At 41.2% G+C, this 22891-nt stretch overlaps 1 protein-coding gene across 12 annotated transcripts in view; it reads right to left on the bottom strand.

Annotated features, from left to right (window-relative positions):
* Window positions 1-22891, bottom strand: part of dysf (dysferlin, limb girdle muscular dystrophy 2B (autosomal recessive)) — a 94346-nt gene that overhangs the window by 4968 nt on the left and 66487 nt on the right. For all 12 annotated transcript variants that reach the window (XM_051400032.1, XM_051400038.1, XM_051400037.1 and 9 more), the window contains 13 exons: window positions 17380-17508; window positions 16299-16454; window positions 15999-16090; window positions 14006-14176; window positions 13614-13756; window positions 9554-9693; window positions 9330-9418; window positions 8469-8564; window positions 8231-8372; window positions 2349-2448; window positions 588-760; window positions 263-372; window positions 24-171 (listed from right to left, as the gene is read on the bottom strand). In XM_051400032.1, coding sequence (XP_051255992.1) covers window positions 24-171; window positions 263-372; window positions 588-760; window positions 2349-2448; window positions 8231-8372; window positions 8469-8564; window positions 9330-9418; window positions 9554-9693; window positions 13614-13756; window positions 14006-14176; window positions 15999-16090; window positions 16299-16454; window positions 17380-17508 — 1689 coding nt within the window. The remainder of the gene's footprint in view (window positions 1-23; window positions 172-262; window positions 373-587; window positions 761-2348; window positions 2449-8230; window positions 8373-8468; window positions 8565-9329; window positions 9419-9553; window positions 9694-13613; window positions 13757-14005; window positions 14177-15998; window positions 16091-16298; window positions 16455-17379; window positions 17509-22891) is intronic.

Raw genomic sequence — 22891 nt, 5'->3', positions numbered from 1 at the left:
CACACACAGAGACTCAAACTTACCGGGAAGGAGTAGAGGAAGACGCCTAGGAAGAGGAGGATGAAGAAGAGGATGATGAAGAGGATGATGAACCACTTGAACCGCCTCCACAGGATGTACTTGAGGGTCTTATAGGGGGAGGAGAACCACAGGAAGGAGGTCTCTGGACGACTGGGAGGAGAGAAAAGGATGAGAAACCATATTTGTATGTCGGAGTGTGTGTGTGTGTGTGTGTGTGTGTGTGTGTGTGCGAGAGACTCACTGGGGCTCCTCCAGGTGAGGGTTCATGTTTGGTTCGTCTCTGCCGTTGCCTGCCGGTCTCTCCTCGTGCTCCTGCTCCGTCACGATCTCCAGAGACATCTCCACCTTCCCCTGAAACAGAGACAAAGGGCGCTTGGTGAGCTGACTGCTAACACGCTAGTAAGCCGAGAACACACAGTCACAATAGCTCTTCAAATTTCTTTACTTTGTTTTGAAAATCAAGGATTATTCAAAGTAAGAGCGGATTTAGACTGTATTGGTTTTCTTTGTGTGTTTACTGATGAAGAAATTAGCGTGTTTGTCTGGGGTGTGTTTGATTTACTCACAGCGATGATCTTCTCTCCGTTTTTCTCGCAGGTGCAGGGCCACCATCCTTTGACGGTCTTCTGTTCAAACAGAGACACCAGTCTGTCCGTCGGCTGGTCCAGAAGCTGCAGGTTACATTTCTCAGGAGACTTGGCCGGACGCAGCATGTGGTTCAGGTCCATCACCAGGTGACCTAAAAGAACATTCATAGTACATTCACACAGGGCTGGACCAAAGGGGATCAAATACATATCTGATCTACGTGGCAGACCATCACATGTCCATAAGCTCTTTGTGTGCGATTGTATTTTGGGGCTTGAAATCGAGTGAAAAAAGAATCTCCTATCGGAATTAATAAAGTAAATCTTCTTCTAAAGAAGGTTCGAACGATGGATGGGACGATATTAGCCTCTATACTCTTTTGGGAAACCCAGATAAGTAAAAACCTGCAGTGTCAGCTCTCCGTGTAGCCAGTTTTTCTTAATGACTAATTACTGAGCATGTTATGGGTGAGTCATGGCTGATCCTGTGGCGAAGCGTAGTTAGTACAGTTTTGATCGTTGCTGACGTTAAGTATGGAGGGATTGTGCGTTGATGAAAGACAGACGAGAGACTAGATGTCCACTGGAAGTGTTTTTCCAGAGTTAGCTGCAGTTTGACAGCGCGATGGTAGGAAAATGGCTCGTGTCTGACCCTCACACCGTGCAGGAAGATTAACAGTCAGCGGTCCGAGCTGACGAGCTGAAGACAGGCAGGAATGGAAAAAATGCTTTGAGGTGGCCACACACCCGCTGACTGTACGAGGCGAACAAACTCGAGCGAGAGAAAACGCCGCAGCGGAGCGAGATGGTGACAGACAGGAACAGGATCAGAGTCTGGATTCCTCATCTTCCTCCTCCTCCTCCTCCTCCTCCTCTCACACCGCAGACGCACACGCTCAGTCGCTACAGACCGTCATCCTCCCTTTCTTTGGCACAGGAAAGAAAAGATGAAGTGAGGCAGGGGGAGTGAAAGAGGAGAGGCCCGGCGGTGAGTTATTTCAAGGGCCGGGGCTGTGGGGCAGCGTCAGGGGTGAAGGAAAGGCAGAATTTTGACAGCTTGAGTTCAGGAGCAGAAAAAATAAAATCAGCCCTTCCTCTCTCTGAAATGTGCCAACACAGTGGAAATGGAAGAGCGTTAATTCTAAAGATAAATGTTATCGCAGTAGTTTGTCTGTAGGCACATCGCACATGTGGTTCCCCGGGCGGATTTACCACCTAATCCTCGGCCAAAAATTAGAGAAAAACTGTCTAAACGTCGTTCCCAAAATGAATTAACTGTATTTCTACAACCGCAAGGCTGGTTTCTGACTTACTTTGATAGGTAGTAATCTAGGAAATATGGATCCATACGACTATGTTATTGTTTTAGAATAAATTTAAAACTTTTACTGTTATGATCCCTGAATCTCCTCTGTTACCCCTTTACTGCAATTACGCTGACAAAACTACAAAGTACAATCATTTAACACGTTTTAGTTAAATATTTAACTGTGCAGTTCCAAATTCAAGCCAAAAAGGGCCAAAATTCTGCTTTAGAGATGTTTTTCTTGGAAATATTGTGATTAAAACTGTAAAAATATGTGTATTAGACAGTGATTTTGTTTAAAGATTATTCAGGTTATAAGAACTTCAACAATTCTAGCAGAAAAAATATATCACTGACTTTCTTAAAGGGTCTAAACAAGCGAAAAAGAAAACTGAATAAAGGTCAGCTGTGTGTTTCGGAGCCGCGTGTTTTACCAAGGTAGTCGTCGAAGGAGAACTTGTCATTGTCCCAGACCTGGATGGTCAGTCTGGGGGCCAGTTTAGTCTCAGCTTTGTCCATACTCCAGAAGTGTTCCTGCAGACACACAGAGGGCAATAGAATAGAGATTGTTTTAACACCAAGTCCTGTCGTTCTGTGATCTACATTCACTCAAAATGTGCTTCTAATGCCTTATGTACACATATATTTAAGGCAACTTTTGCACTTAAGCACTTCTGTTCTGTCAGGAGATGACTTTAAATGCTGTGGATTAGGTGCTCTAACAGGGCAGAATGAGGATATGTGTATTCATAGATGCACACACACACTCGACCAGTTCATTTTCTTTGTGGACCGACTGACAGAGCGAGAAGTTGAGCTGCTGGTTGCAGCTAAACAAAGTTTCCCCACCTTGAAACGATTATGGAGACACAACAAGGAGCAATCATTTGTCTTAGAAGCAAACAAACATGTGACAAAAGCAACCCTGTTTTCATAATGACATTGTTGTGGCATGATAATACCTGCCAGGATTATGTTCAGAGACAACACTACATTTATGTAACGTGGGGTTTGCATTGTGACCTTAACTGTTAAGATCGTGATTTTGGTTGAATGTTCCTAAAAAAATCTCATGTCTCAAGTCACTGCTGTAGTACACATTGCCTATTTTCGAGGAAAAGGTACGTTAATTAACAAAATTTCCTTATGATGTTAATAGAAAATGTAATTTGCTTTGCCTTATGTTGCACTCTAAGGGTATTTGATGTTAGCAAATTAGTTTATAAATAATTTCTAGGAGACGGGCTGTGATAAATTATGGTTAATACAAGAGATATTGTCATTTTATATATATATAAATATATCTGTACATACAAATATATCTGTACATACAACACCTTGTGTCCTTAGACCATCATTGTCGCTTAAATCTTTTCAATTAAACCTTGACCAAAGTTTTAACCCTCATCCATAACAAAGTGTGTTATGGTACATAAAGATTTAATCCAAAAAAATGATTTAACACTACTTAAAATGTGAGTTCATGTTTATTGATAGTGTTCTAGAAGAATGCTTAATTACCTTTATCACACTTTATCACAGCATTCAGACAAAAACCAGTTTCTAAAACCTCTTCTGAAACCATCGGCTCATCTCTTCGTCTCTATTCTTTCTCTGCACTTCTCGACGAGACGGAGGCGACGCTCTGGGAAACATGTTGGGAGGCTCCTTTCAGTTTGGAGCGGCACTCCATCGACACATCTCTCACTACATCACCACTTCCACACTGGAGCTGTATGTGTGTGCGCCCGTACGCGCTTTCTATCTGAGCACACACGTCTTTACAGGTGCAACCATGTGTGTGTGTGTATTAGACCTATTATCGCCTCTGGTAAACTCACACTAAACTGCCAGACAGTATCTGATCCTGTCTCACCTTTGTGCTAATGGGCTTCACTCTGCAGCTGCTGCTCTCTGACTCTCATCTCTTCCTCTTTCCATTCCCTCAGTTGTCCTTTTTTCAATCTATGTGCGAGACTCTCTCTGGCTGTTGGTTAGTTGATAAAAAAATATGGCTTTTCACACCTGAAATAAAATAGGTCCCCTGTGATCCGCAGCAAATGTCAATACGTCACTGTAACCTTCCTAAAAATACTCAGCGAGGAGATTTTTCCACAAAGCAAAGGGCTGCACTTGCCAATTTCGCACATCCGGAGCCCAACTTTTCTGAATTTTATGGACTTTGCTAATAATCAGGACAGGTGGTGATCGATTTATAGCAAAGTGAGGAGAGAGAGGCTTCTGGAAAAACTTTAAAAAGTGATTTTTTTTCTCTCTTTACGCTGCCTCTTCTGTCTCTGTTTAAGAAATTCGATTAGTGAATTTTAACTCCATTGGGGGAATCCACAGTGTCTCAATTAGCAGGAATGAGAATCTCTATCTTGATTTACACACATTGTTGGCCAATCTACACTATAATGCGATAAGTTATTTTAAATGGACTACACTGAAAATTTTATGTAACACAAACTCGGTTTTTTAAGTTAAAAAGACTATTGAATTTATTGGTAATTGTAAGTGACACTTACTTAGTTTTGGAAGTTACAGAAACATTCCCAACCCTCATGGGTTTTACAAGACACCACAAATACAGTTGCAGTGATCAAATATTTCATTTCAATACAAAATTACAGATTATTGATTATTAAACCACCTAAATATTCTACATTCTCTCAAAAGTTTGGCAGAAAAAAGTTTGCAGAAGCACAATTCAAGTGTTTCATAATCATCAAGCAAAAAGAAATCATCTTGCATGGAGGACATTTTACTAAAAAGTACATCCCCTTAAGTCCTCATAGACAGGACATGTGAAATATCTGCAGGAAAACTGAGTTTAAGAGATGCAGAAATTCAACACCTATCACCTTTCCAGCAACCTTACCGATGTAGTTCAGGCGGTATTAATCCCTTATGTTTACTGTACCAAGCAATCACAGAAAAAGGCAGAACAGATTCAATAAAATACTTTTCCTGTCCACAAGAACGTTTAACTCCTTAAGGAAGTACAAACGTTGCTGGTGCACCGGCTGTTTAGCCCGATGTGCCTGCTGCGATGTGTCTCTGTCTGATCGGCCCCTAACTGTCACATTAGTATTTAAAATCACAACTCTTAGGGCCACAGTTCAGGCTGTATGTGCTTCCTCCTGGCTCTTCAGGTGAGAAATTAAGTGACACAGAAAACTCTTGAGCAGGACAGGACTATTCGCAGGTTGCTGGAAGTAAGGGTGCTGTGGGGGCTGCAACATCCCCTAAAATATGGCATAATGAAAAAAATGTTTAAACTTGAATTTGTCCTTTTTTACTGGGATTTACACGTACACACTGATATTTATGGCAGGAAAGTTGTTTTACCTCGTTTTTTTTTAATCCCTTTTAGCCACCGAAAATAGGCTATAAATTACCGTGGCTTCAAATGAATGCAAAAAGCCATGGATTCCATGCATTTAGCATTTAGTTTGATGCCATTATATAGACTGACTTCCTCCCAACACCCCCAACTCTGACTTCCAGCGTCCCTTGAACTTTTATGTGCTTCATATGGCGTGTTGTTGCGATTTTGAATCTCACAATTCTGACTTTTTTGCTTAACAATACATCCGATTCTTGCTCTGTGCGTCTGTACGTTTAAATGACAAATGGACTCCTCTCTGCTGTGTGTGTTATGACTTCACACCGACTCTCTAGATCAGAGTCTAAATCCACATCATGCTCTCACACTTCATAACGACACACGCAAACACTGAGAGTAAACACACTACACCCTGTGTGTGTGTGTGTGTGTGTGTGTGTGGCTGCTAAAGCATGTACGCATGTCAGTGTCAGTGTGTGTGCGTGTCTCACTTTATCCACAAACTCGGTCCAAGCACATTAAGCTATCACTCCGCAGCTGTCACAAGCAGGGGTGGGACGCTGTACTCCAGTGTGTGTGTGTGTGTGTGTGTGTGTGTGTGTGTGTGTGTGTAACTGCTCTCTGCAATATCTAACAACATCAATCAACTTCCTTTTTGTTGCCAGATTGCTAAGTACAGAGTCTTGTTCAGTCTTCTCCCTCATTTCCTCCATCCATCTGTCTCCATCTCGCTTTCCCCCCCTCAAATCAAAACGAGCTCTAAATGTTATAAGTTATTGCCAAAATCTTAATTACATATTGATGAATCCAATGAACATGTGCGTTCTAATAAGAAACAACTAATAAGTGGGAAACAATTATCTTGGGCTTACATATTAGCTTTCTCACGCTCGCCTCTTTTTGTTTTTAGTAGTCAGTTGTTTTTAGTGATAAGGTTATAACAGATCTGCTCTTAACTACCAGCCCTGCAACAGACGGACAAACATAGCGACTAGCGGATGAACACAGTGGACTATTTCTCAGCTGAAGAGGCAGATATTTTACTGAGGAGACCAAAAACTCCAAATGAATTTTTGGGCTTATATAGAGCGATAATATTATGTATCAGTGTTGTGTTTTCAGTTGATAGTGCTGCCCCCAAGTGGCCAAAAATCTGTTTATGTAGCTCTAAACACTTAAACACTTTCCTTTTCTGTTGATTCTGGTGGCCCCTGTGGACAAAAATGGTAGTGTTTCCACCGCCTCGTGTCATTGATTTCAGGAAGAATCTGACTGTATCAGCCTATATTTATAATTTGCACACATTAATAGGGAGTGTGATTGTGTTATGTCCATGATAGCATCTGTAGCAGCCCTTTCACTGTCAGTCATATTATGTGCTTTCAACATGCAAATGAACTTACAGTATAAAACAGTATAAATAAATTAAAAACTTTTAGAGGTCCAACGTATCCAAAACCTCCTGAGACGCCTTAAATGTAATCCTTTGTTTAATGTATGAATATGCCTTGAAGAACACAAGTTGAGTCTGAGAAGTCTGAGACTGAAGGTAAAATTTCAATTTAAAACAGAGCTCAGAGGAAATAATTAGAATTGTGGGGAAAAAACACACTTTTCTGAGCTGAACTAATCGAGCTGACAAAAGACAACAATTGTGAGCGTTGATAGTGTTGTTGATCGGCCCCTGTGACTCACTCATTATATCACCGACCGCTGAGGTTTCTGGCATCATAAACTCCGCTTCTGGCCCCAGCTCTGTTTTGGTGTAAAAGCTCTCCACCCAGCAGAGTTTTTATTTAAAACTCCCTCTCGTCTTTTCAGCCGCTCGCTGATTGAGGATGCTGCTACGAGCGAGCGAACGCCGTCGTAAAACATGTCGCCCCGCGGACGGCTAAAGAGGCTCGTTCTCACGCCAAGAACAGCAAATGGCAGCCGTGGTGTTATTCCAGTTTTCGGGGTGGTGTTATTTTAGCTCTTCACTACATGTTTCTGTTGAGTCTCAGACATTCAGCAACATCTAATTCATTCCTCTTTCTTGTAAAAATGCCACTTCATTATTTTTGTTAATTGCAGGCCACTGTAGATTATTCAGGGGGCAGAAAGTCTGTAGACCTTCTGCTTTGATTTATTTACTATAAATCCAGCGTCAATAAACATTGGAAATGACACAAATACATAATAACACAAATTATTTAGCTTATTTTATATAAGAAAATGTGTCTTTGCTTTGTTTTAAACATTTCAGGTCCATTAAAACTTGATTTCCATTGGACAGTTTGTTAGAAACTTCTGAAACTTGCGATCTTTGAACTTTAATCATTTTATTTTCTATATTTTTGTAAACAAATTGAACGATAAGAGCAAAACAAACGTGTTTGTGAAGACTTAAATCTTTAATAAAACCCCTCACTAATAAACAAGTTTATCTTTTTAAAGGCTCATTCATTTGTTTTTACCCAACTTTACTCAAGCAATAGTAAACAGTCCATTTGTTGAGGACTATTTTCAGCGGCGGATTAATACACATTTGGTGCTCTAGTGAGTATTTGGGGCAGCAGGACGGCGTGTGAAAAAAATAATACAGTGTTTTCATGGTAATGAAAGTGAGTGTGACTCATTAATGTGCTTTTAATAGTTTTTTGGACATAATGGAGCTCTGTGTTCAGAGTAACTAAGTACATTCACTCGAGTACTGTAGTGAAGTTTTAGGTACTTAAACCTACAAAAATGAGTTTAATACCGATGCCTTTATATGACCTACATTAACAATATAGTTATTCTTATTGCCTGCCACCAGGTCGGTTTCCCATTGAAATCAATGAAACGAGGTGGTAGAAAGGGGCTGGTAATACTGTTGCAGGACATTTATTTTCTAATATTTGATTTAATTAATCACTCTTTCCTTCCTTCGTTGTTTGATATCTCTGCTACAGAGTGTGCGACAGGTGACAGACAGACAGCTCCTACCTTCCTGTCGACCACACACAGCTGCTCTGCGGGTAAGTAGTGGAAAGGAAACAGGAATCTGTAGTTGAAGTTTCCCTCGCCGCCCAGGGAGCGGTAGTGGACGTCGGTCTTCAGCTTGTTGTGTTCGTGTCCGTCGAGCCAGCTGAGAAGATTTCACAATCATTTTATTGATCAGCCACAGCGAGCTCATTGATATTTCTTCTTAAAGTAACGGTATTGATCAACTGCCTCCTCTTACCCTTTGATGTAGATGTCGCTCATTTTCTCCCCACTGATGCTGACGTCATCCAGGAGGACGTCGCTGGTGTTCCAGATGATACAACGCAGGAAGAACCTGAACAAGAATCAATTACTGATGTATATACTGGTGTATTGATTACAGTTATAGTCATTACTCCATTATTATGTGACAGATACAATATCGAAGGACTGGCTGATCAATTGATCGATGGATTGAGATTGTAAAACTAACTTACCAACTGCTTAATTAATTGACTAACATTCTGATTGAATGATTAGTTGATTGATTGACTGAATAATATCCAACTGAACCGACATATTGGTGAATGACTCACTAAATGATTGATTGATATACTGATCGATTCACTAACATATTGATGGATTGGTTAACATCTTGACCAACTAATTAAATATCTTCCCAAGTAGTTTGCACACTGATTGATTGCTTGACATACTGACTGATTCATTGATTACTTGACTGACTGATTGAGAACTGAACCAACACAATAGTTGATGGACCATCTGATTCACTAAATGATTGATTGATACACTTATTGATTTACTGACTAAATTACTGACTGATTGATTGACATCTTGAAACGACTAACCCAGTCATTAACACACTGATTGATCAATGGACTGACTGATTGACATACTGATCCACTAACTGACTCACAAATTGAATAACTAATTGACTAACTAATATTCAAATGTGTTCCCATTGATTGACTGACTGACTTACTGACATTCCGACTGATGGACCAACTAATTAATTGATCGACTGATTGATTGGAGCGTGTGACCCACAGAAAAAGATCTCATAACAACTACAGTACACTCGATGTGTGTGTGTTCCTACTTCTTAGCCTTGCGAGGCGTGACGTTGAACGGGGGTCCGGGTGGTCCCAGGGACTTGGGGAACAGGTCCACCCACATCATCAGACGACCCTGACGGACAGCACCAACAACCAATCACAAGACAGAAATGGACACGGACAAAACTCAACAAAAAGCTGCGAACAGACAGTCGAGGAAACAAACGGGACACAGATTTGATCTGACTGAGAACTGAGTGTGTGTTACCTGCTCTATGTCAGGTTGCAGCGGGCTGTATAGAGGTCTGGTCTCCACGTGTTCGGGTACAAGTCCCAGTTTCCTCAAGATGTGGAGGGACAGTCGCTCCTTAATTGGGCCGAGGTGACGTTTGGACACATTTTTGTCCTCTGAAAACACACACACACACACACACACATGGGCATGTGAAACAGCAAGTCTAGGTTTATGTGAAGGTCATAGCACTCTTTATGTGACTGTTAAAGCTCTCAGAGTGGAGAATGGAAACACAGAATACTGGGTGGACTGGGAGGAGAGTGGTTCACATAGGAATTATTCATTATTCACACACACACACACACACACACACACTCTTAGCTCTTCATTGGTTTCTGCATCACAACTGAATGAGGAAAATCAGTGCTGCTTCCAAGCACAACTAAACTATCAAACTAACGTCAAAAGTTTATGACTGTAAACTTAGAGTCACCTCGACTGTGAGAGGAGAGGAGGGAAAGACTGAGGAGAGGAGACAAAGGATGAGAGGAGACAAATTAAAGCTAAAGTGAATGAAAGAATGACTGAAATGAAATAAAAGAAAAGAGAGATAATAGGAGAAGAAACAAAAGAAGAGAAGGATGATAAGAGAGGAGGAGAGAAGGAAACAAAACAAGGAAAGATAAGGAGAAACAGAGGTATGGAAAGTTGAAGAAAGACCGACAAAGAGGAAGATGAAGAAAAAGGTGGAAGAAAAGAATTAAAGAAAAGGAGAGAAAGGTCTGAGAAAAGGGGGGAAAGAAAAGATTAAAGAAGGATATGTGGAGAGTAGAAAGTAAAGTGTAGAAAAGAAAGTAGAGAGGAAGAGGAGAGAAAAGAGGAGAAACAAACCAGGAGAAACTTGGAGCAAAGTAGATTGAGACAAAAACAAAAAGAAGTGATGGAGAGATAATAGGGAAGAGACAAGGAAAGGAGAGAAGAGTGATAAGCAGGGGAAAAGGTGAATGAAAAGAGGTTGAGGGAAGAATAGAGAGAAGAGAAGATGAGAGAGGAGAAGAAGGGAACAGAGAAAGAGAACAGAAGATGGTGGAAACGGGAGAGAAAGATGAATGAAAAGTAAAGAAACCAGAAGACTGAAACAAACACAGAAAGAAGGGAGAGAAAAAAAGACGGAGAGAAGGTACAAAACAAAAAAATCCGAGGTGGGAGAGGAAGAGGAGCGTGGCCTCTCGGCCAATTAGCGACCACTTTTGACGGACAGCAGGCTGACGCACGGTAACCGCGGCAACTGTGGAAAGAGAACGGCGGCGGCGGCTCCTCGCTAACCGAGAGACCACGATGTTGACATTGGCTCGTACGCACACACACACACGCACACACACACACACACAGTTGTACCATAAATCACCAAAACGACAACCATGACCTTGCATCGCACCAGCCATGGAACATATGTGTGGGTTCAGCGTGTGTGTATGTCGGGGTGAAAATGAATCTTGAATATTTATCTCCTCGCTCCGCTTTTCAGGTGGTCCTGTGGTTTAACTCCCCCCCCCGCCCCCCTTTCCTCCTCCCACCTCCATCCTCCTTGTCCTCCTTTCCTCCCCCTCGCAGCTTATACAGTTTTAGTAGCAGAGGAGGAAGATAAAGACATGGAGAGAAGTCAAGAAGAAGAGGGGAAAGGGGAAAGTGTGGAAGGGGGCAGGAGGAGCAAAGGGGGTAGGTCAGAAATCTACCTGTCTGAAGTCGATTTTTACTTGCCCCTGGTTAAATCTATGAGCAGCTATCAAATAACAAGACCCTCTTAGCTGCCATGCAATTTCTCATGAGTGCCCGATCTGCACTGCACTCTCAACAGAGGAGGAAAGGAAGCGAGATGGCTCACTTCCATCATCAGCTCCAGAAAGAGAATTCTTTTCTGCCACTTCACCGATTGGGCAAGTGATTTACAGGCCCAAAACAGGGCATTTGACTCGCTCCAGGCAAGTAGGCAGTTCTAACTATTTAGCCTTGTAGGGGTAAGAGAAAGAAGAGGGAAGAAAGAGAGTAAAGAGCAAGAACGAGAGACTGGTGATAGGAGAAATGATGAAGGGGCGACCCACTTGCGCCAAGAAGCACAGAACAGATCGCCACTGGCAGGAAGTCAGACAAAGAAACTGCATAGAGAATCTGGTCAATTTTCAAAATAAAATGCAGTGTGCAGATTCGAATTTCACGTGAGATCAACATTGGGGCACCAGACAGGAAGTCAGAGGCAGGTTAGAGTAGATCTGAAGCAGAGAAAAGTTTTGTTTCCTCTTTAAGGACAAAATACACCAGTAAGCAACGTCTGGCAGGCAACCTGCTCTGAGGATGCTCTGCTTCTGAAACGCTCTCAGTTATATTTGAAGATGCACGAATTGAGCCGTGTCTAGTTTAATTTCAGGGTAAACCAGGTTTACATCGAAATTTTTAGAGAATTTTGAGAAAATCTGCACAAAGAAAATACTAATTTTTCTTTTCTTCAACAACAGTTATGTGAATATCAAAAGTTGGTTTATTGAGATAGGCACTAGGTGGCGCCATTTCTCCAGTCGGGTTCTGTTAAACTATTATAAAAGAAGAGAGCGCAACGTGATAGTTCGAAGAGCGTCAGTCAAACCTCAAATAGTGGAAACAACTGTAGGAAATGAGATGGAAATTTTAGTTTGTTTCATATATTAATGTGAGGAAGGTTTCAGCCTCCTCATCGCTCCACACAGATCTGCTGTTTTCATCCCATCAGCGGACGTTTAAGCCTCATGCTTCATGTACGTTATGATTTATTCGCTGAATCTTATTAAACTTTTCATCAAGACACGCCAACTCCTCCACCTCAGGGATTAAAGACTAAAAGCAAAGCTGGTGCGCCAACCCACTTCACCATGTGGAAATTAGTTTGTGCTGATTTAATTGAATGTAAATATGTTCGTTAAGACAGTCTACACCACTAAAGCATTTTGGGAACTGAAATCATGGGGCCCGAAGGTGACACCAGCATTATTTCCTAATCACAAGGCGCCAACTTAAAGAACAACAGCTGCCCAGTTTCCCCTTATGTAACCTGGGTCGAAACTCGTGTGATTAATCGTAAATCTACTCTAGACATACAAAAAAGGATCACGTAAATACCATAAACAAGATCAAATCGTCTAATAATAATAAAATCAAAGGAGAAAGATGGAAGACAGAGGGGGAAAGAAAGGAGCAGCGTGGGTAAAACGTTGAGAGAAAAAGGAGGTGTGTGTGTAGAGTGGGATAAGGGAAGTGAAGGGGGGATTAGGAGGAGAAAGAGGAGGAAAAAGTGCGATGGAGGAGTGGAAGAAAGAGAAAATGAAACAGAAAACGGTTTAAAACTGGAAAATAAAAAGCAAAAGAGAAGAGAGAGGGAGATATGGGTGGAGTGGGAGTACAGTGCAGAGTGATTTATATGCTGTGAATTTACTGAACGTGCAACAACTAAGCACACACTTAAACACACAAACACACACACACACACACGGATATGTGGATGATATAAGTCTGTGCAGTTTGTATTTTCATTAAAGTGACTCTTTTTTAATGGTGGAAGGTCTGATGGAGTCTGAGTCAATCAGCAATGAAGGGCGTGCGTGTTCAGTGGCGCCAGTGATGCTTTAATCGAACTACCCTGCACTTTCCAGCCTCTCACTCTCTCGCTAGTGTTGTTTTCGATTTACAGTGGCTTTAAAGGTACAACACACCACACGTATTATTTCTTTTTTATTCATTTTTGTTTTGTTGTTTCATTGTTTTTGTCTGTAGTTTATATTTTCAAAAGACAAAACAAGTGAGAGAGGACAAACATTAAAATGATTCAATCTACAAAAGTCAATATCTGAGATTATCCCGCGTTCATTTGAAGTGTTTGTCCTCAGAAATTAAAGCTACTTGTGTAGTGTAACTACACACTTTCATCCTGCTAGCTCCCTCACTCTCAAGACCTCTGAACAAAAGCCAGCGGAGCACACTGGGAGGTATTGTGACATTAATTTGGATTTATGACAACACATATTTAGGATTTATTTTTGATGATTTCTGAGTATTTGTCGCTCACCAAGGTCCACAGTGGAGTACTGGTTTCCTCTGAAGTGGACCACGTCTTCTTGGTAGATTGGCTTTGGGAGGTTTCGTCGCTCACACACTCTGTACAGCAGCTGCCTGGGTGTCAGCTGGTCTCGCCACTGGTTTACCCCCGATCTAATGGGCGAGAGACAGACACAGAGACTGTGTGAAAAAGAGAGGGGGGCAGAGGAAGAAACTACTGTCCTGGTTGATCCTAAAAACTAGAGAAATATTGCAATTTAAATGCCATTCTTTAGAAAAAGTAAAAAATAAATAAGATATTTAAAATAATATAAAAAAATAGACAATATTCTTCTAACTCGTTGGATTTTAGGAATAAATGAAGATGTGAGTTAGTTAGCTCAGGCGGTGGTGTCTACTCACACGCAGTAGGACTGCGGCAGGCCACACATGGCCCCATACTTGGACAGGAAGCGATTCTCCAGGTCGATCACTGTCTCTCCGATCTTCTCGTCTCTGGTCAGCATGTCGTGGTCGTACAGCATCACCCGAAGGTCCTTCTCTAGAGGGAGAGAACAGGTGAGCTCGAACATCCTGAAAGAAAAAGGAGACAACAGAATGAAAACAGTCAGATCTCTGATCACGTCCTTCCAGTGCCAACATCTGACATCTCACTTTATGTAAATAATGACAGAAAAATATCATTATGCCTTTCACTTGACAAGACATGACGAGAAGTGACGTGACATTATTTGACAAAGTGTGTATACATAACTATCTGACGTCACTTGACGGGCCATTTTGTGGCGTGATGTGACGAGACTTGTGATGTGATAAGTGTGTGGTGTTTGTGACATGGTGTGATGTAACAGTTTGGGAAATAACAGTACATTTTGTGACGTTAAAGGCTGCAATGTGACAGGGTTCTAAAACATTTTGATGTAAAATTTAGTGATGTGATGCGACAAGGCCTCCTGAACTCCTTTGGGTAGTCATATTGAAAGTTCTAGCTCTTTCTGATTAGAAGACTGTATATTCTGACAACAATCCGTCCCATTTGACTCATATTAGTTCCTTAACTTGAAGCATAATCACATTTTAATAGAGATGCTGTTTTGTAATGTGAGATAAAAATTCCAAAAGAAAAGAGAATACGAAGAAATCTCTTCCATTCCTCTTTATAGCGATATTGTAATGGACTGTATAATGAAAACAAGAGATGGTCTATGTTCAGGTGAATTTGACCTCTGAAGATTTAAACTCAAGAATATAAAAAAAGGTAATGTCGGGAGTTTTCTGTAGGACTGCTCGTTCTGCCAGTCACTGAGAGCAGTTTAGTCTGACCTCTGACGTGCCTCACTCTGTCCTGATGCTGTGATTGGTGTGAGTGTAGCGACCCCTACTGGTGTGAGAAACGAAAAAAAACTCAGAGGGAGAGAAAGACAGAAAGAAACAATGAAGAGAATGAGAAAGAAAAGTGATCACATTGCAACTAAGATATTAAAGAGCGCGAGTTAAACCTGTCAGCTTGTCGAATTCCAGCGTGCAGTCAATCATGCTCTTGGTTTCACTGTACATTATGTGACGTCTTCATGGAAAAGATTGCCTTAGTTTCAACCTGAGTAATGTGTTTAGGCTGGAAATAGAAAATCCACCCATCATTTAACATGTTAAATGAGGATGAGAGTTTTCTGCAGTGTGGCAGCCCCATTTTCTCCAACTAAAACCCACAATTATATGTGACAGGGTTAAACTTAAAGTAAGACCTCAGAGGAGCGCAAAGCCAAAAACCTGCAAGGTAACAGGTGGTTTTCCTTGGGGCCCCAGACTTTCAGGGGCTGGAGGGAACGGAGATACGCACCACTAAAACACCTGGTTGTAGCTTAAACATGACCTCCGCACAAAACCAGCCAAACCCAAGGCCCAAAAATAATAATAAAATAATTTCTGTAGGTTCATCCAGCCATAGCTATGAGTTAATTCCCCCGAATGTTACCAAATGGAGTGTTTCAGTTTTGTTCTGTGAAGTTATTTTGACAAACTGGAGGCTTAAACCACTTCACGGTTTGATAGAAGATACAGATTTCAGTCAGAGGAAATCAGCTTTAGAGAAACACAACATGTACAAGAGCAAAAGACGACACCGTGAGTCATCATTTTACAAAAGAAAACAAGAAAACAGGCTAAATCCAAACATCCACCATCTGAAAATGCAGACTAATCCCTTGTGGACTTTGTTTATATGTTACATGACGTGTTCATATCACGTCTGCGAGGGCGCTGGGGATAAAATGCGATGTGAGATGGACTGGAATCTCTCGGGAACATGCTTGTAGAGTCTACAAGTTCAGCGAAGTCCGAACATTTGGTTTCAGCGACAGTCAGACAGAGAGCTCAAAGGGTGAAGGTTACGTACTTTCCGAAGACAGGGTCCAGAGTGCAGGGGATGTAGTTTTCATGGTCATTTATGGTCTTTTTCCCCAAAGTGATCTTCACGTAGGGGTCACACTGAAAACACAAAGTTTTATTTAGTTTATCTTGGTTTTTATTTAATTTAATTGTTCAATTATTTTTTTCTTTCCTGACCATTACCTCAAAAAGTTGATACAAATTAAGTGTATAATATCCATTAATTCATCTGTCTTATCGTTTTAGCATCCTCAGAATTGTAGTCTATTTAATTTTATCATGAAAGTGTCTCCTCCTTCCTTCCTACCTTCCCGTTGGCGTCTTTGGGCTGCAGACTGTGAGCCTGGATGATGTAGATTCGGACCAAACAGTCCTCGATGCCGTTGGGAGGAAGCTTTCTGAACTGTCTGGGGGGAGTGGGAGTGGAAGGGTCGTCCGGCAGCGGGTAGATCTTAAACATACCCTGATTAACGGGGGTGAGGGGGTTTGTGGGGTCAAAGTAGACAAGATGCAGTTAAAATATGGCTAAACCGATGATTACTTTTATTATCAATAAATAAATCTGTAGATCATTTTCTTGATTAATCGATTAGTTGTTTGGTCAAGAAAATGGTAAAAAATGTTGATCAAATTCAGTTTATTGTCAAAGAGGACTGAAGAAACCTATATTTTTTCTTAAAAAATGACTCAAACCAATTAATTCATTATCAAAATAGCTGGAGATTAATTTAATATTTGACAACAAATCAATTCATCAACTGATTGTTGCAACTCTTAGTTAAAGAGGGGTTGAAATAAATTCAGCTGAAATTAAAAAGTTACAGGGGTGGGTGCTACATAGTGTACCTACACGTATGTGTTCCATCAGAGTATGTAACATAAGAATTGAGGGTAGAAGGGTATAAGGTGAAGGGGTTTGTGGGGTCAAAATAGACACAGTTCAAGTAGATCTACAACAAATGATTATTTTCATTATCGATTAATCTGTCAATCATTTTCTGGATTAATCAATTAGTTGTTTGGTCCAGAAATTGTCAGGAAATGACAAAAAACGTTGATCAAATGTCTAATTTTGTCCACATCCCGATGATATTAAGTTCACTGTTACAAGTCACGAGTCAAAATAAAGAAAGGAAACAGGACTACCAGAAACCAGAAAATATTCACGTTTGAGAAGCTAAAATCAGAGAATGACTCAAACAGATTAATCAATTATCAAAATAGCTGGAAATGAATTTAACAGGTTGACAACGAATCAATTAATCGACTATAATTAGTTAATTAAAAAGATACATTACAGGGGTGGGCGCTAGGTAGTGTAGAAGTATCAGTTATATCGGAACTGGAGAGGATATAACATAAGAAGAAAAGCACTTTTTTTTTTTTACCTTGAACTCTCCCACAACTGAAGGATCTTCTCCTTCATCCTGAGTTTTTCCTCTGTACAGCTTGAAAGTCTTGCAGAAATCTGAGACACCTTCGTAACCCTCGACCTTCTCTAGCTCCCGGTCATACACCTGAGGAAGAGGAGGAGTTTATTACACCCTATTCCATTGTGTTTTGACAGCATTGTTCATGCAACGCTCAGATAAAATGTAAAAGATGGGGAGAGGGATGAGAGGTGGGTTGAAAGACTGTAGACAAGATGATAAAATAAGACAGGAACGAGGGAAGAACGTGCTCTTCCAGCGGTACCTGCCGGCAGTGAATCAGAACAGCAGGAGAGGGAGGCGGAGAGAGGACCCTGGTGGAGGTCTGTATGGCATCATAGCTGATTATTGGCCAGCGTAATTCCACTGGTATTGGATTTAAACTTCAGCCAAAAGCAACTCAACACTATATTACACTCACACTGCAGGGGCGCTGGCACGAGATGAGTGTGTGTGTGTGTGTGTGTGTGTGTGTGTGTGTGTGTGTGTGTGTGTGTGCATGGGTGTACGTGTGAATGTGTACGTGCTGTATCTGGGCAGGGACGTCTATGTGTCAAAAGCACAAAAAGATTCATTCGTTTTCATTAGCCATGTTTGTTTACATCAGTCACACACATTCCCTCATTCTTTTCCTATCATGGACTAATGACAGCTCTGCAGCGAGAGAGCGAGCTGGAAACAGTGGTTCACTTCAGCATCAGTCTAACAAAACAGAAAGTAGCAGGGGAGGAGGGAAAATGAGCATTCACCCCAAATAATTAGCCAATACGTGGAGCCGCAATCTCATTATTTGACGGCACATAATTTTGCTGTATAGAGCTGTCATTACTTATATGATGTACAATTTGTGGTTTCTGTAAGTAATGTACGTAATAAACTGGGATACTGGCTAACTTCTTTTAATTAAACACAGGGAACAATGAGTTAGGAAAGAGCGATGTGGGGGGAGATGAGGAGCACAAGAGGGAGGAGGGAGATGAGAGGAACGAAGGTTATATGGGTCTAAGATTTGGGTGGAGAAGGGGTGAAAGAGTTGGGAAAGCAGGATGGGGATCAGGACAAAGAGAGAGTGATGAGGGGGGATGATGTAAATGAGAGGTCTGGAAACAGAGGTTCATTTCACTGCTCGAACACCAAACCCAGCGCCGAGGGAGAGGGAGACGAAAGGAGAGGGGTTGTAGGGTTGATATATGACATATGCATGAAAACCTCTTTCTTGAAGTAGAAATACATTAATCTATAGCTTTCTTGCTAAGTCACACACCTAAAAGGCACTTTCCCCATAGGCTACTAATATAATAAAACCGGTCATAGTCCAAGGTCAGCTATCACTTTTTGTATTATGAATTTTGAATCCATGAACATTTTATATTTGTAAAACTTTCCAAGAGTTGAAAAAAGCTTCTTTTTTTGTCTCGTTTATTGAATCCATAAGGATACTCAATTGTGAAAACTGCAATTTGCTGTCTTTGCAGGGGGTTATATCTTGTCTCAGTTTCGATGTGTCTTCCGACTCCTAAAGTTAACCTTACACTTAGCGACAGATGCCCACAATCCATATAATATAATAATACTCTCTTCCTAAAGGGCTGAATACTCCCAAACGGACACACCATAACTATTTCAGGAATCCGCTTGGAGGGTGTGTTCTGCACATGCACAGTAGGTCCGTGTCTACCATAGACTGTATAAATAAAAAACATAGTCTCTGTGAAGTACTACAGGTTTCTGAAGAGCAGTTTTGAATCTCAGTGTGGTCGGCTTTGGCTGTCATCATCTTGGCAGTCCTGACTCCACCAAAATTCCCAAAATGGGCAAATACGTGGAGCGTAGGTGGAGCTGAGGCGGGCTGAATGAAGCCTGGTTACTGAAAAGAGCCGCTGGTGACGGCACCTACCTGTCACTCAAAGCTGCCACGGCCTTTAATTATGCATAATTTTTGTAGCCAGCCTCAATTGGCCGCTCAAGAAACTGATATTTCTGCACTTTCGTGTTGACTTCGTTTTATAGCCACAGAGGTTGCTCCTGTAGAGTAAATTGCCGGTACGTGGATGTCTGCACAGAGCCTCTACAACCTCTGAAATTTACATCACAAGGACCCTAGCTGACCCAAGTATAACTCTGGCTTAAAGTAAGAAACTGTAAAATCTGGATGCCGATGGTAAAACGTGCAGGTAATGTTATCCTGCCTGTTATTCAAGACTTTTTCAAGAAGGGTTTCATCATTTGATGCATGATCGTTTGACCCTGTAGCAGACAATGAATGTATTGAACGGGTAGAAAAAGTAGTTCGGATGAAGCTGGGATGTCCCAAGATAGCAAATTCTTGCGGCTTTTCTGGTGAGCTGCTTTCACTCGAGGAAACCGAACAGTTCCTGATCCTGATCAGTCAACCTGCAATGAAGATCAAGATCCTGCTGGTTTGCAGGCTTACATAGAAGTGTGGCTGTTTTGATCAGATAGAGATAGTTTTACCAATCCTGAAGGGATTTTGTAGAGGGAAAGAGATTTTCAAAATGATCTGTAAGTTGATACGCATACTTTGGCTATCTTTACGATGTTGGAGGTAAGGAAGGATCACAAAATAATTTAATAATGGAACCATAACTGTCCAAACTAAAGGTTTTTGATCAGCTCTTGTACCTTCTCTGCACTCCTCAGTTCTTTCCCTTCAAGATTCAAGACATTTAATCCTAGAAAAAAGCTTACAGCTGCATTTATCTAAATGGAAATAGTGACGTATAATAGAAAACAAAAGAAATGATTACTTTTTAAAATACTACTTGTGTAAAGCTGAAGCTGAGGCTGAGGGTGAGGTGGTGAGAGGTGTGAAAGCCTTTTAGAAAGCAGGCAGGATGCAAATTAAGGACAAGTCTGGAAACAGTGGCTCACTGGAACACAACAAGTCCCAAAACGCCCGCACCAAACCAGTACCCGGGTACAAAGCTGGGGAGAAAGTCAAAGGAGGGAGGAGGTGAAATGGGAAGGAGAAAGGTGAACCGAGTCATAACAAGGATAGAAACAGCGGTGTCTTTGTGACAGAAGCAAAACCAACCAATCCTACCAAGAGAGCATTGAGAGGAAGGTGACTGAAGGCAGGAAAGAAGAAGAGAGGTGAAAAGGGGGTGAGCGTGTGGAAGGAGAGGGGTGAGCCAAGGACAGAGGGAGCTTCTGACTGCACTGATGGTGGAGACAGGATATTGAAGAGGACAGTGCAAAGAAGGTGAAGAGGAGGAAAGGATGAATGAGGTGAAATTGAGCAGGTTGAGGCAAGAAAACAGGAAAGAGAAAAGAAAACTGGGGTTTTCAGGTCATGTAATTTCTGGCAGCCATTTTTAAGGTCAACAACTCTTCTTCGTGAATGATGAAAGTGTAACTCAGATCAGTACAGCAGATTTCTGGTTTTATCTAATTAAATTAACATACATCAAATCAATTTCATTTTTAGATAATTTTGGAAAGTTTTAACCAGCTAGATTCACTGCAGTACCTAGCCACCAACATTAGGCAAATCTCAATCTATAGGGGCAAATTTATTCTGTAGATAAAATAACTGAGTATTATTATTTAGTTAGCATTTATCAGTTGTCCATTTGACAGAACAAATACACCTTAAGATATGATGACTACTACTTGCAACAATGTCTAATACTTCATAATAATACAAAAGCAATGACAATGACAGTACCACAACGTATTTGCAACCAAAAGGTTATTTAAAGTGGAAGACCCTACCCTTACCCTACTGTTTTCTTAGTCAAATCTGAACACACTGACATGATATGGATATTTTTAGATTCAATGTCACCTACACACAAGAGGATATTATGTGTGTCCATCAAAAATAAACATGACAATAAATCCACCTAGAAGTTCCTTACAACTCCAGAACGTACAATCATCATGTTTTTAAGTTTCCTTCAGCATCAGAGTAATCCGCTGATAGTTGTCTGTACATCCTCTGATGCGTTGCAAACAGGAATTGCTTAACGTTAATTTGGCACACCTACAGACATAAACTATCAAGAGCTGATTTCTGTTTTTACCTTTTGTCCAGAGGAAAAATGACTTACTTTCTACACTATTTACTTTGACCAGAATTGATAATATAATGAGGTTATTTGCTCAAAAAGTTGATTAATTGGATCAAGCTACTCTTAAAAGAGTATCTTTCCATAACTAGTTGTGTTGTCTTTAGCCATTTCCACTGCTCATTTTCTGGTGGACCTCCATGATGGCGCCATGCAAAACTGCTGTTGCAACTACAAACCTTCTGCAGCAGCAGGAGGGGATGGAAACAGAAACAGAAAGGTGACAGAAAAGGAGGCGTCAGCAAAGTCGAGGTTGAGAGGAAAGGTGAGGATATTAAGAGAGGGTAATTTACTTGGGGTCAGAGCAAGGTTGGAAACTGTGTCAAGGCTGACAGTAGCAACACAAAGACTGTCCAAGGGCAGCGGGGGCAAGAGGAGGTAGGAGGGCGAAGAGAAAGTAGGTGGCAGTATGAGGTGAGAGGAAGGTAAAGGAGGTTGGAAAGGTTGGAAACAGTGGCTCATATCCCTGTGACAGTAGCAGATCTGACTGAAGGGGCTGTGGAAGGAAAGAAAGGAACAGGAGAGTCGAGGAGAGAAGAGGAGGGAGGGAATAAATAAAAAGGAGGTGCTGGCACGGAGTAGGTGGAGGGGAGGAGGCAAGGAGAAGGTTTGAAACTAAGGCACATTGGTCATTTCACTAGTTTCCATCCAACTGTCAAGTGAATTTTGAGCAAAGTTTTGAAATGTCGCAAAAACTCAAAGGCGACTTAGATGTGTTTCCATCGGCAGGGGTGAAACCATTTAATAGGCTTCCTGAAAGAAAGAAATACACCCACTAGATGGCTAAATGGAAAGAGCCCTTAGAGGGTCAAAGACTATTGGGCAAGCTGTTATTGTTCTCCATTGTGCCATTTAGTTTTAGCCATATATTAATGTTTTCGTCTGAAGAAAAAGACAAAAGAAATGTACTTTTACACCAGAGCGTGTATGCCATGGCCTTTTCTGGAACATTTCTGGTAGTTAGAAGGTAATTTTAAAACACGTTTGCATGAGACTGATCTGTATGATGGTTAAAATTGATCAGATTTTTCACAAACCCTTATTTAAAAGCTTTTTCACACCAGTTAAACCATCAAAATATTACTTTTAAGCTCTTGCACAGCCTTTTGTATTGCGTAAAGGTAAGTTTTACAGCGGCAAAAAGAAGCAAAAGCTCTATGAAGGAAGAGAAAGGACATAAATGAAATAGAAAGGACAGAGTTAAAGCTGCTGCACTGATGTGAAATGGCTTTCAAGGGAGAGGTTAGAGGTCTAATTTGAGAGTAATAAAAAAAAAGGACCAAATTCTGACATGATTAGTCATTTGTTTGGGCATCAGACAAGAAGAGTGACGTGTGCTTTGAGTCCCGGTGGAAGAAAAGGTCGACGTTTGGGCCGGG

This window comes from Dicentrarchus labrax, unplaced genomic scaffold, assembly GCF_905237075.1.
Source record: "Dicentrarchus labrax unplaced genomic scaffold, dlabrax2021, whole genome shotgun sequence".
NCBI lineage: Eukaryota > Metazoa > Chordata > Actinopteri > Moronidae > Dicentrarchus > Dicentrarchus labrax.
The sequence above is the reverse complement of the archived record's forward strand: the minus strand, read 5'-3'. Positions and strand labels throughout refer to the sequence as shown.